Source organism: Coenobita brevimanus, chromosome 103 (assembly GCF_032717465.1).
Source record: "Coenobita brevimanus isolate Jiangsu-jjx chromosome 103, ASM3271746v2, whole genome shotgun sequence".
Lineage (NCBI taxonomy): Eukaryota > Metazoa > Arthropoda > Malacostraca > Decapoda > Coenobitidae > Coenobita > Coenobita brevimanus.
The window spans coordinates 30,769,477-30,784,471 of NC_137056.1; the positions used below are offsets into that span (position 1 = coordinate 30,769,477).

Consider the following 14,995-nt stretch of genomic DNA (forward strand, 5'->3'; position numbering starts at 1 on the left):
CTGGCACTTTCCCCCACCACTTTCCGGTCTGCAAGGCAGTGGCGGCTCCCGAACCTGTAGAGCTAACCAGGACTGGCAAGGAAATCTGGCAACTTAAGGTAGTTGGCCAGCCTTGATGCAGCGTTCTGGATGTCCATGCCGCAGACAGGCACACCAGCGGCACGCTTCTACTTGCACCACTTGTACACAGTGTCGTCCAGGGTCAGGTGTTTGGCAGGGCGCATCCTCTTCTTCATAGTCCTTGACTCACCATAGGTGTCCTGGGAAAGGGCAGAAGCACGAATCTTGCCCTTACTCCTCTTGATGTCATAAAATGTGCTGGATTTGATATCAAACAAAGCACAAATTGAACAAGTCAGAGCACCAGCATTGCATTGAGCCAACACCTTCAGCTTCTCCTGCAGGGTAAGGCTCTTCAGTTTAATGCCCTTCCTCCCGGATGGTACAGTGGGCCTCATGCTACTGTCAGAAGACGTGATGGCAGGGTATGTAGGTCTTTTAGCACAATAAACATAGTGTAACTTAATCAAAAGCACTAGTGAGCAGAGAGACACGCATTGCAAGCTAAGAATGGCAGCAAACTGAGTGTTGCAGAGTCATGGGTGTGAGTTGGGTGTTTGTTTACAAGCCTAACTCGCACTTTTCCCACAGATAAACAGGTTAATACGAACTATTCTTATGAGTTGATTTTTTTTATGAGTTGATTTTTGTACATTTTTCCATGATAGCCTCAGTGACTTCTCCCGAATTACGATTTATTGAAGTACAAATTAATGAGGGTTTACTGTAAATACAATTAACTAATAGACAGATTCATATACACGTATTATCTTCAGTGCTACTAATATTTCCATCTCCAAAAGTATTGAAATTCTCGGTGTCTCACTTAACATTGCCCTCAGCTGGACCTCTCATGTTAGATCACTTGCTAAAACCACCTCAAAGAAACTTGGATTGTTGTACATAGTCCGGAACTTCTTCACTGACGAGCAATTAGCTATAATTTTTAAGGGTCATGTGCGCTCTCAGCTGGAATATTGCTAACCCTTGTGGAATGGATGTGGAGAGGTTGCACTAAAACAACTAGACAAAATTCAGAACAAAACTGTTGGAATTATTAATAACCCCACTATTTTAAATGAACTACCTTCCTTACAAGTAAGAAGGAATGTTGCCTCCCTTGAATTATTTTACAGATATTTTTATGGCAAATGCTCAGACAAAGTTGCATCCATTGTGCCACCTCTCCTTGCCTTCCCTCGTGCTACTCCGTCATCTTTTTTTTTTTTTTTTTTAAATATGTGTCCGACTCTGGACATAGGCTTCACAGCCTGCTGTCAAGGCCCAGCAGTCCTCCTACATATCATATACCTCTACATGTCACCACTTCGGCACTAACACCTACCGTCCATATTGAATACATGCTAGGGCTGTCTCATGCAGGACTGGTGTATTGGTACTAGTGGGGGTATTTTTACGACATGTCGGCGGGTCTTCTGGTAGATCAGAAAAGCCTGATTTTAATGAAATTCAAATCCTTAAACTGTTCCCTGCCCCAGTCGGGCTTTGAACCTGGGTCCGTTAGAACCGCAAGCCACCTCTCTACCAATTGAGCCACACCTTTGGTAGCGTTCATGACTGGAATGTCACTCAACCGTATTGCAGAACTTCTGCCTATCAGAATTCTTTTACTCCACGAATTGCATCTCTCTGGAACTCGCTTCCCCAGAGTTGTTTCCCCCCAAACTTCAACCTACAGCTGTTCAAGTCCAACTGTTACAGATATTTTATGAATGGAGGATACCAGTAATCTGGTGTATGAATTTTTTTATTCTTTTGTTTTTCCTTCCTCTGTTCTGTTATTAAAAAAGAAAAAAAAAAAAGCATCCTCCTCTCAGGTAACTCAGTTCCACTGCTCTCACTCTTGACTTGTTCCCCTCTAGCAAGGTCCATGCCTCGCTTCCATACATCAGGGTAGGGGTCACAATGCAGTGACTTCTTAACTTCCATACTCACCTCTCTGTTTCTTATTACCACTCTCAGTGAACCAACAACCTTCCTTCCCTGCTGTACCCTGTCAAGCACTTCATCCCCAATTCTTCCATCCTTACTCATCACACTACCCAAGTACTTGAATGCTCTCACATTCTCCATGTCCTCACCATCCAACCCCACTGAGCATTCTGTGACTTCATTCCATTCAAACACCATAACTTTACTCATGTTTACATTAATTTTCAGATTTCTCTTCTTACACACTGTCCCAGATTCATTCACCAAACCTTGCAACTCCCATTCATCTTCACTCAATAATACTGTATCATCATTAAACAACAATACCGGAATCTTCCACATCTCACCCTCATTCATTAGAGCCACCCCCACATCCACCACCCTACCTTGCACCTCCATTACAACCCTATCCATGAATATATATTAAACAGCCATGGAGACATAACACATCCCTGTTTCAGTCCCACATTCAGTTCAAAGAACTCACTCAGCTCACCATCCATTCGCACCGTAGCCCTAGCTCCTTCGTACATACTCTTCACAGCACTCAGCAATTTCCCCTCCACTCCATATATTCTTTAACTCCTTAAACGCGGATCGTCACTTTTGCGACGATCGCCAAAAAGGACATAACGGTGGATCGTCGCGTTTGCAATTTTAGTTAATTTTGAATAAACGCGGGCAAGCATGTTCCAGCTGGTATTGTCTATCAGTACTGCCACCCTTTAGCTACAATTAGCATACTTGACCTTTGTACTACTGACCTCCGTTGTTGCCAAGTATCGCATTCCCCCCCCCCCCACGGCCCGGCCAGCCTGGCTGTGATATATGGCAGCGTGCTGACTGCTCAGAACTGTCAATCTGCGCTCTCCTCTCACGAGCAGTTTATGCTAATAGGAAACGCTTGTTTTCCCAGTTGTCACACTAGCTTTTTTTCCTGCAGTTTTCCCCTGTTTAGCGTCAGTTTACTGCAGGCTTTCAAAGTGACATTATGGCGAGTTCTAGCTCTTCCGAGTCAGTGCCTTCCAGCCCTCCGCAAAAGGGCTTTGTGACCTCAACCCCTTCTAAACCCTTACTAGGGAGTGCTTATTGTACAAATACGGATTCCAAACTACCTGTACGATGTAGTATAAAGTTTACTGTGACAGAATGAGGCTGTGGTATAGGGGAAACCAGGTTGCTGGAGGTGTGAAAGTGAAGGTTTTGTTACCCAACTTTGCAAGTCTCCACAAGTCCTTGGGTAGTCCACTAAGGCTCAACACCTGTCTCTGGAGAAAGCTGAATATAAGTACTATCTGCCATACCAAGTATAATGTTCTAGGGTTAATCTCTGATTTTTGGCTAATATTTTCCTACAGGTACTCACCGCGATCCAACCCCGCCACACGGGGGGGGTCGGCTGTCCATGGCCGTGTTTTAGGGGTTAATTATATGCTTTCTCCAAGTCCATGAAGGCAGCATACACTTTCATTCCCTTCTCTAGATACTTCACTAAACGTTTTATAACAGATATCTGATCTACACACCCTTTTCCCTTTCTAAATCCCCCTTGTTCTTCTCCAACTAGATCCTCTGTTATATGCCTAACCCTGTCAGTAAGTATTCTGCCATATATTTTTCCAATCACACTAAGAAGGCTAATACCCCTATGGTTACCTTATACTTTTCGCTCCCCTTTTCCTTTGTATAAAGGAATAATTATACCTGATTTCCAGCCCTCTGGAACCCTTCCTTCTTCCCAAGGCAATCTATACAACTTCCATATCCATTTCACAACAATCTCACCCCCATACTTCAGCATTTCATCACACACTTCATCAGTTCCTGGGGCTTTTCCCATCTTGATCTTCTTCATTACGTCAACTACTTCTACCATACTGATCTCTTCTTCCCTCCTCTCATCTCTTCTTCTCCCAGCCATTCCCCAACCATTTATACTGGCACTGCTCTTACTCTCTACATTCAGCAGATCCTCAGAGTGCTCCTTCCATCTCCTCATTTGCTGTCTCTTCTCCACCAACAATCAATTATTCCCATCTTTCACTTCCCTACTATTTCCCTTCACACTGTCTTACTTTCTTTACCTCCTTCCAAAACAATTTCTTACTCTCAACAATCTGTTATTCCCATCTTTCACTTCCCTACTATTTCCCCTTTCACAGTGTCTTACTTTCTTTACCTCCTTCCAAAACATACTTCTTCCACCCCTTCCATCTGCCCCAACTCATACCTTCCCAATCTTTCTTCTACTATGATCTTATACTCTGTCATTTTCTCACTCTCTTGCAACTTCTCCACTCTTTTCACAGGAGCTGTTCCCTCTTGTCTTCCCCTTCGTCTCTTCACCCATTTTCTTTGCCGCCTTACCTTGGCCATCACTAAGTGAAGGTCCAAGATTCCATTCCCCCACCCTCTCCATACTCTTGCATCCAACACTTGTCTTCTCATTTGCTCATCCACACACACATAAGCTATCATTGCCTTTCGTTCAACAATTCACCGTCCATCCTCCTCATGACTCTCCATGTATACCTGTGGATCATCTTATGCTGGAAGAAGGTGTTGGCTATTGCCAACCCCTTACTAGCACAGATGTCCACCAAAGCACTACCTTTCCCATCTACTTCGGCTGGCACATCCCACTGACCAACCACTCCATCCACTTGTACATTCCCAACTTTGCCATTCATGTCTCTAATAAAAAAACACTCTCGTTCCTCTCAAACTTGTCCATTCTGCATTCACCCAAAACTCATCTTTCACTCTTGCCACTCGGTCCTGTCTTGGTGCATACACATACAATCACCCAACCTTGTATATCTACTTTCATCCTCACCCATACAGTCCTTGCACCCACTGTTCCATATTCTTTTATGTTCTCCTTCCACTTCATGCTTATCATCAGACATACTCCCTCTCTTGCCCTGATATTCTCATTAACTCTCACACATATTCCTAAACTATACATTGTGGGGTGGATGTGGATGTGATTGAGAAAATTAGGAGAAATACACTGATGTGGTTTGGACATGTGGAGAGAATGGAGAATGAGAAACTGACTAAGAGGGTGTATGTAGGTGAAGTGGATGGAGGGTGAGGAACGGGAAGACTGAGGATGAGGTGGAGGGATGGAGCGGAGAGGTATATGAGGGAGGGAGGAGTGAGTTGGGGGGAGGGCAGTCAAATGGTGGGTGACAGAACGACTTGGTGGCATTTTGTCTGCAACCACCCTTTGCAGGATTAGGGCGTCGGACTATAGATAGATAGATAGATTGGATATTGCAGGAATAGGAATCAAAATGCATATGTTTTTAGCGTATGCATATCTGTACGGTTTGCTGTACCTGCCCTACTACCCTTTTGCTGGCCTCTCATCCATCCTTAGTGTCTTAGCTTTCACTGCTGATATTGAGTCATGCTTTGAATATCCCTTTGGAGGTGACAATGATGTAAGTGGAAGCATACTCATCCCATAACTGAGAAGTCCTGGGATCAATTCTCAGGTCAACCACAGGACCTCTTATAGGGTGTCTGTACCCCTGCCTGTGTGCTGAAACAGAGACCTGGATTATATATTCAACAGTTGTGTATTGTAGTCTTGGTATCTGTGCTTCATTTTGGAGGTAACACTTTCTGGTTTCTCCCTTGCAGCCAGCGGTGTGGCCTGACAGATGAGGATTTGAATCGACGGTGGCGAGCGCCCAACCCAACACTCCATCCCACTATATACTCAGCCAAGGTCAGCATCACTTTGTCCATCACCTTCCTTCTTTCAAGCTAGGATCAGGTCAGTCATATCATAAAGATGTTATCACATATTAGCAGGTGCAGTTACCCTCCATCCATTTCAGGTGAGTTTACATTGAGTAACAAGCCACATAGTTTCTTGTATCCCAGGAAACTATTTACATTAGATGGTAATCATGTAACCAAATGGAAACAAGGTGATTTAGTGGGTTAAGGCCTTTGGTTGGGTTTATTGCTCACACAGTAACATTCAGGGCAATCACCTTCTCACTCTTTTCATAGGAGGTGTTACCCAAAAGTTCCCGAAATTTGACTAAAGAAGGAAAAAAACTTATCTCAAGTCCTAATCACCACCGTCCCCTTCAGGGTAGTCTCCTTGGGCGTTCAGGCATCAATCCCAGCACTTTTCCCACGATTGTAACGCATTCTGGAAGTCCTTAAGTATCAGCTTGTTCAGGACCTTCTGTGATGCATCCTGGATCTCCTCAGTGGTGTCAAATCTTAGTACTCTCAACTGGATTTTCATTTTTAGAAGGAGGAAAAAATCACAGGGGGCCAAATCTGGTGAATACAGGGAGGTGGGGAACAACTGACAAGATGTATGCCAAAAACTGCTGAACAACAAGGGCTGCATGCACAGGTGCATTGTTGTGGTGAAGCACCCATTTGTGCTTCACATGTCTGGATGTTTTTGCCTCACGTCCTTCCGGTGCTGTCTCAAAATGTCACAGTAAGACTGCATTGACGGTCTGTCCTTGAGAAATGAATTCCTTATGAACAATGCCCTCCATGTCAGAGAAAATGATGAGCATTGACTTCACATTGCTCTTGACCTGACGTACCTTCTTTGGTCAAGGCAAAGCTGTGCTTTTCCACTGCAAAGATTGTTGTTTGGTTTCCGGGTTGTACCCATAAACCCAGCTTTCATCACCAGTAATGACACTTGAGAGGAAGTTAGGGTCATTTCTAGCCATTTCCTTGAGCTCCGTGCAGACCTCCACGCAATGCTGCTTTTCCTCATCAGTCATGAGCCTCAGGATAAACTTGGCAATGATTTGTCTCATGTCATGGTCACCAGATATAATGTGTTTGCAAGTTCCTTACGATAGGCTAACAATGTCGCAAACATCATGCATTGTCCTCCTGTGATGTTCAAGGATGGTTGCATGAACTTTGGCCACATTGTCAGGAGCTGAACTAGTGGAAGGACGACCAGGACATACATTGTCATTTTTTTTTTTTTTATGTGAGGAAGAAGGAACCAAAGGCTGAGCCTGCAGGTGCATTCCTTCCAAGAAAAAAACAAAAACAATACAAAAGAGAGCCAAATTCAAGATCCATTCATTTCGAGATGCCTGGACACACTGCGTTTGAAAGACTGGAGATCATAGGAAGCAGGAAATACAGACAGAGGGAGACAGTTCCAGAGTTGACCTGTTGCATAAATGAAGGACCGGGAGTAACGGTTAACTCTTGCATTAGAGAGTTGGACAGAAAAGAGATGAGAGTTTGTTGTTAGATGGGTGCTACACGCCCGTCGTAGAGGTGGAGGGATGCAAGCAGACAGTTCAGAGGAGCAGTGACCATTGAAGTAGCGATAGAAAAGAGATAAAGATGCAACAGTGCGGCGAAGAGACAGAGGTTGAAGCGAGCCAGTAAGAGGAGGAGAGTTGATGAGACAAATAGCCTTTGACTCCACCATATTGAGAAGAGCTGTATGTGGGAAGCCTCCCCACACGTGAGAGTTGTACTCTACACAGGGGCAAAAAAAATCCATCCATCCATCATCCAATCCTACATTGCCCCATGAGGAGCGTAGGAGCCCGGGGCTAGGCAGTTGGTCCCAACATTTAAAATGAGGGCGAAAAAAGAACGTGTATAAAGTCAACAACTTTGCAGGGGTAAAGAAGGCATGGAGTCGGCTCAGCACAACTAATCTCTTCAAAGCAGATTTTACAAGAGATGCAATATGATCTTTTCAAGATAAGTCCGGGGTGAATGAAACCCCAAGCATGTTCAAGGATGATGCAGGATTGAGCTAGATATTATTAAACATTAGTGGGTATTCCTGTGTAAGATTTTGCCAGGTTGAAAGGTGTAAAAACTGAGTCTTTGATGCATTAAAAACAACCAGATTATTTTTACCCCAGTCAGAGATACGAGCCAAGTCAGACATTAGGTGTGCCATAGCCTCATCCCTTGTTTGTTGAAGTAACTGCTGAGATGGACATTGCGAGAACCAAATGGAAAGGTGAAAGGTGGAATCATCAGCGTATAAGTGGATAGGATTAGATGTACAGCTTAGAAGATCATTGATGAATAAAAGGAAGAGAGTTGGCGATAGGACAGAGCCCTGAGGAACACCACTGTTGATAGATCTAGGAGAATGATGATGGTTGTCTACAACAGCAGCTATAGAACAATCAGAAAGGATGCTATAGATGAAGGCACAGATAGAAAGATAGAAACCGTAAGAGGGCAGTTTGGAGATTAAAGATTTATGCCAGACTCGATCGAAAGCCTTTGAGATGTCAAGTGCAATGGCAAAACATTCGCCAAAGTCCCGAAAGGAGGATGACCAGGAGTCTGAAAGGTAGGTGAGAAGATCACCAGTGGAGCATCCTTGACGGAACCCATACTGACGATCAGAAAGAAGGTTGTGACAGGAAAGATGCTTTAAAATTTTTCTGTTAAGAATAGACTTGAAAAGTTGAGAGACACAGGATGTTAAAGCAGTTGGACGATAGTGAGATGGTTGGGAATTGTCACCCTTCTTTGGGACAGGCTGAATGAGAGCAAACTTCCAGCAAGAAGGAAAGGTACAAGTTGACAGACAAAGGCAAAAGAGTTTACCTATTCAGGGTGTATGCACAGAAGCACAGTTCTTGAGGACAACAGGAGGGACTCCATCATGCCCATATGCCTTGTTAGTATGGAGGCCAGTGATGGCAGAAAGTACATCAGCTAAAGAAATTTTAATGTCAGCCATGAGGAAGTCAGAGGGGGGGAACTGATGGAGGAACAGCACCGGAATCATCTAAGGTGGAATTGGAGGAGAAAGTCTGAGCAAACAGATCTGCTTTATCAGTAGAAGAAATAGCTACAGAGTCATCAGAGTAGAAAAGAGGAGGGAAGGATGATGAGGTAAAGTTGTCAGAAAGGTTTTTGGCAAGGTGCCAGAAGGACCGGGAAGAATTCAAGTTGGAGAATTGAGAGCATTTAGTACGGATGAAATTATTTTTTGCAGACTGAAGAACAGACTTAGCACGATTCTGGGCAGAAATATAAAAAAATGTGATTCAGGGGTGGGTTGGCTCCGGTACCTTGTACAGGCCCTCTCATTGCTGGGGACAGCATTAGAACAAGCGTGATTAAACCAAGGCTTTCTTGCATTAGCCAGAGGATATGAGAAAGGAATGTATGCTTCCATGCCCGAGAGAATAGCCTCCGTAATGCACAAGGCACACTCAGATGGCTCCTGGCTATGGAAGCAATAGTCATTCCAGGGAAAATCAAAGAAGTACTGCTTGATGGCCTCCCAATCTGCAACTCCAAAGTGCCACGGACGACATTTCTTTGGAGGGTCCACAAGCCGTACTGGAGTGATAGGACAGGTTAAGGTAACAAGGTTATGATAGGAGGAGCTCAACGGAGAGAAAAGATTAACAGTGTATGCAGAAGGATTAGGTGTAAGGAAGAGGTCAAGTATGTTGGAGCTCTCTCGAGTGTGGTCAGGGATACGGGATGGGTGCTGTACAAGCAGCGCTAGGTCATTAAGGATAGAAAAGATGAAGGCTTGTTCACCAGATGGATAAGTGAAAGGAGAGGAGAGCCAAAGGTGGTGGTGAACGTTGAGAAATTTGTTGACATTCGTCTGTTTCTAAACACTTAAACCAGTTGTAGGTTTGTGTAATCCCCAAAGCATTGTAACCAAATGCTTGTTTTAACATTTTATGAGTTTCTGCTGCATTCTTCCCAAGTTTCACACAAAACTTGATACACACATTGCTCTTTCCTGTCTTCCATTTTTGAGATCACAAAATTCACAGTTTGGGAAGGAATTAGGATGAAATTTGAGTGTAAAGTGGAGCGAAGGTAAGAAAATGTTCTGGGAAGAGGTAAAGAGAGTTAGACAGGTTGTCAAAGAAGTTAGTCTAGGAACGAAAGATAAAAATGGTAGATTACTAATGGAGAAGGGAGAAAAAGTGAGCAGATGGTGAAAACACTTTAAGGAATTGTTGAACATAAAGAATGAAAGTAATGCGAGTATAAGTGGCTGGGTAATGGCTGGGAGATGGATGGATGTGAGAAGAGAGGAAGAAATCAGTAGGATGGAAGTGTGGAAGCAATGAACAAAGTCAAAATGAGGAAAGCCCCAGGAATTGATGGAGTGTGTGGTGAAACAGTGGACGATGTGCAAATTGGCCTGGGAGGAAGTTAGAGTCCTGGAGGATAGGAAGTCAGGTATTATTATTCCTCAGTACAAAGGAAAAGAGGAAAAAGAAGTGTGTGGTAATCATAGAGGCATTTGTCTTCTTAGTGTAATTGGAAGTAGGATACTTATTGACAGAGTTAGGGAAATAACAGAGGAATTAGTTGGAGAAGAACAGGGAGGTTTTAGGAAGGGAAGAGATTGTGTAGATCAGATATTCATTCTTAGATCTTTAGTGGAAAAGTTTCTAGAGAAGGGAAAGAAGTTGTATGTGGCCTTCAAGGATGTGGAGAAAACATATGACAGGGTGGATAGACATGGATTGTGGAAAGTATTAAGAATATATGGAGTAGATGGGAAGTTGTTGAATGCTGTGAAGAGTATGTGTGAGGGTGCTAAGACTGTGATGTGTGTGGATAGTGAACTGAGTGAATTTTTCTATTTGAAGGTTGGATTGAAACAGAGATGTGTCATGTCTCCATGGTTGTTCAGTCTGTATATGGATGGGGTTATAAAAGAAATACAAGGTAGGACGGTGGATGTTGGAGCAGCCCTAATGACAGAGGGCAGTGTTTAGAAACTCACTGTACTGTCATTTGCAGATGATTCTTTGTTGTTAAGTGAAGACAAAGGGGAGCTGCAAGGCATGGCGGATGAGTTTGGGAGAGTGTGTAACGGAATCTAAAGGTGAATGTAGGAAAGAGTAAAGTTATGGTCTTCGAGAGAAGTGAAGTCAGTGAATGTACGGTGAGGCTGGATGAGGAGGAAATGGAAAATGTGAGTGTGTTTAAGTACTTGAGGATTGTGATGAGTAAGGATGGAAGTTTAGTTTAGAGGGTGGAGTACTTGAAAGGTTGCAGCAAGGAAGAAAGGTTCCTGATTCCTTGAAACCAGTGATAAGAAACAGGGATGTGAGCATGGAAGTGCAAAAGTTACTGCATGACAGTACCGTATTGTGATACCAACTCTGACATATGGATGTGAAGCTTGGACGTTGCTTGAGGGACAGAAGTCAAGCGTATGAGCGTTGGAAATGAGTTATGTGAGAGGAGCATGTGGAGTTACATGGAGAGACAGACTGACAAATGAGGAAGTGAAGGAGCATTGTGGTGTTGATGTGGATGTGATGGGAAGCATTAGGAGAAACACACTGAGGTGGTTTGGCCATGTGGAGAGGATGGACAGTGAGAGACTGATGAGGAGAGTGTATGTGAGTGAGGAGGAGGGGGGGAGTGGGAGGGGGAGGCCAAGGATGAGATGGAGGGATGGAGTGGAAAGGTATATGAGAGAGGGGGGTGTGAGCTGGGAGCAGGGCATTGAAATGGCGGGGACAGGGCGACATGGAAGTTATTTGTTTGTGGCCACCCTTTATGGGATTAAAGTGTCAGGCAATAGATAGATAGATATGAAATTCACATACTAACCCAAACACAATGATAAAAACACACACATGCGGCAAATGCATTCACCCTGCACAACGCTGCTTGACACACCAAGAAGCAAAGGGTGTGTGCAGTGCTACTTAGCATCCACACACCGTACGACAGGCAGTTTTTGCCCTGCTTTCAAATTTCTGGAACTTTGGGGTAGCACCTCGTGCCTGTATGAAGTATTGTAATTAGCCTAGACCTTGGCCCCAGTGCTTCTGATGGGCAATAAAGTTTTGAATGATAGCTAGATAGTTTGATTTCATCCTGACTTTTCAACCTTAATATGTTGCGGTTTGATATTTTCCCCTGTACAGCAGCGTAGCATCCACATTTATGTAGTCATCAGTATAGTCCCTGAACTGTTCCACCCAAAGGACATACAATTCTTGCTATTATCAGATTATTTTACTTAGCCTCGAAGAGAATTTTCACAGTAGAGAGGTTAGTTGTAGCCTTCATTAACCCCTTGAATATCTGAGATCCTTTGAAATTTTTCAAAGCAACAAAAATAAACCAGTGAAATATGTACAGTACTGTATTGTGGTTCAAGGGGTTAATCATTCAAGCATTAATGTCTCCTTATCCCCTCTACAGTCACTACTGGAGTACCTAGTGAGTGTGGCTGGTGCCCGTGTGCGTGTCTTCTGTGACCTTCATGGTCACTCACGCCAGAAGAATGTGTTCATGTACGGCTGCTCACGTGTCTTATCATGGTGGCCACCTGACAGGGACCAATCAGACCACCCTGACTTTATGGTACGTGGTGTCTCATGTTAAGCCATATTTCAAGTGTCGTAGGAGGCTTCATGGCCTCTGTTTCTTAGCATTTTATTTTGCATATTACACCTTAACAGTCTTTTGTACCATATTTTAAATAATATATCTTTTAATATTGTTGTACTGTAATTTCTATGAATAACATAAAAGAGGATACTGAGAGGTAATTTGCATAATAAATCACTAAAGAATTGGTGCTATGAAATCAACAAAGCCATTCAGAGTGACCGTTTATGGTGCAAATTGTCTTACTTTATGGTGTGTATTATCATACTTTGTGGTATGTGTTGTTTATTTTATGATATTTGTCATCATACTTCACAACTGTACACCACCGGAGTTATCCCTTGAATTTTTGCGACATTTTAAAAATTTATTCTTAATATCTCCAGATGACTTTATTCAGCTTAGGAGAGACTTGTAAAGCTGGTGGGGTTAGATATGATGTTTAAAAACTGTCACTACCAGGGGGCTCTGCTGTGTTTAAAACAATTTCTAGGAGATATCAGGAATAGACTAATACATCATTAACTTGTGGGAGTTAAGTCCTTAGTATAAAAAAATAGTCTACATACTGTAAGTTGTTTGGTAGGGGGGACAGACGAATATGGGGGTGTGGGTGTGTTGGTTGCGGAGAAATGGGTGGAATATGTTATGAATGTTATGAGAGTAAGCAATAGGATATTGGTAGTGAAAATTTTTGTTTGGAGGAATGATGACTGCAATTATATCAGCATATGCTCCACAGGCAGGCTTGGATGAGGTAGAGAAGGATAGATTTTGGGATTTAATACATTTAGTACAGTAGTTGATATGGGGAATGATGAGATAGTGGTTTGGGAAAGGGACTTAAATGGTCATGTAGGTCAAGCACCTCAAGGTTATGAAGGAGTACGTGGGGGTTTTGCATATGGTTTAAGGAATGCGGAAGGGGAAAGGATACTCAAGTTTGGGGAGGCAACGAACGTGATTGTGTGCAACACGCATTTTAGGAAAAGAGAGAGTAGGTTAATTACGAACGAGTCAGGGGGAAATAGCAGTCAGATGGATCATTTTCTGGTCAGGAGGGCTGATAGATTAGTGAGGGATGTTAGAGCTATAGGAAGCGAGGAGTGTGTGCAGCAACTCAAAATATTCTATCTGTCTATCTGTTGCCAGATGCCTTAATCCCTTATACGGGGTGGCCACAAACAAATCGCCTCCACATCACCCTGTCCCCCGCCATTTCACTGCCCTCCTCCCAGTTCACACTCCCCTCTCTCATATACCTCTCCACTCCATCCCTCCATCTCATCCTTGACCTTCCCCTCCCTCTCTCCCTCTCCACCTCACTCACATACACTCTCCTCATCAGTCTCTCACTCTCCATCCTCTCCACATGGCCAAACCACCTCAGTGTCTTTCTCCTAATGCCTCCTATCACATCCACATCCACACCACAACTCTTCTACACATCCTCAATTGTCAGTCTGTCTCTCCATGTGACTCCACATGCTCCTCTCAAATAACTCATTTCCACTGCTCTCACTCTTGGCTTGTGTCCCTCCAACAACGTCCAAGCTTCACTTCCATATGTTAGAGTTGGTATCACAATACAGTCATGTAATAACTTTTTCACTTGCATGCTCACTTCCCTGTTTCTTATTGCTGTCTTCAAAGAACCAGCAACCTTTCTTCCTCGTTGTACCCTTTCAAGCACTTCAACCTTCAGACTTCCATCCTTACTCATCACACTACCCAAGTACTTAAACGGACTCACATTTTCCATTTTCTCATCATCCAGCCTCATGGTACATTCACTGACTTCACCTCTCTTGAAGACCATAACTTTACTCTTCCCTACTTTCACCTTTATATTCCGTTTCCTCCACATTCTCCCAAACTCATGAACCAAGCCTTGCAGCTCCCCTTCATTTTCACATAACAACACAGTATCATCTGCAAAGAGCAGTACAGGGAGTTTCCAAACACTCCCCTCTGTCATTAGGGCCACTCCAACATCCACTGTCCTACCTTGTATCTCTTTTATAACCCCATCCATATACAGATTGAACAACCATGGAGACATGACACATCCCTGTTTCAACCCAACCCTCAAATAGAAAAACTCATTCAGTTCACTATCCACAGGCATTGCAGCCTTAGCACCCTCATACATACTCTGCACAGCATTCAGCAACTTCCCATCTACTCCATATATTCTTAATACTTTCCACAATCCTTGTCTATCCACCCTGTCACATGCTTTCTCCAAATCCATGAAAGCCGCATACAACTTCTTTCCCTTCTCTAGAAACTAAGAATGAATATCTGATCTACACAACCTCTTCCCTTCCTAAAGCCTCCCTGTTCGTCTCCAACTAATTTCTCTGTTCTTTCTCTAACTCTGTCAATAAGTATCCTACCATACACTTTTCCTATTATACTGAGAAGACAAATGCCCCTATGATTACCACACACTTCTTTTTCCCCTTTTCCTTTGTACAAGGGAACAATTATACCTGACTTCCAATCCTCCGGGACTCTACCTTCCTCCCAGGCCAATCTGCACATCTTCCACGTCCATTGTATTACTATCTCTCCCCTGTGCTTTAGT

The 14,995-nt window shown here is 43.5% G+C and overlaps 1 protein-coding gene across 1 annotated transcript in view; it reads left to right on the forward strand.

Moving 5' to 3' along the window:
- The first annotated feature begins 456 nt into the window (after positions 1-456).
- The window catches only part of LOC145415664 (cytosolic carboxypeptidase 1-like), a 176,106-nt gene continuing 161,567 nt past the window's right edge, over positions 457-14,995 (forward strand). The window contains exons 1-3 of the mRNA XM_080284879.1: positions 457-485; positions 5,665-5,752; positions 12,217-12,378. Coding sequence (XP_080141005.1) covers positions 457-485; positions 5,665-5,752; positions 12,217-12,378 — 279 coding nt within the window. The remainder of the gene's footprint in view (positions 486-5,664; positions 5,753-12,216; positions 12,379-14,995) is intronic.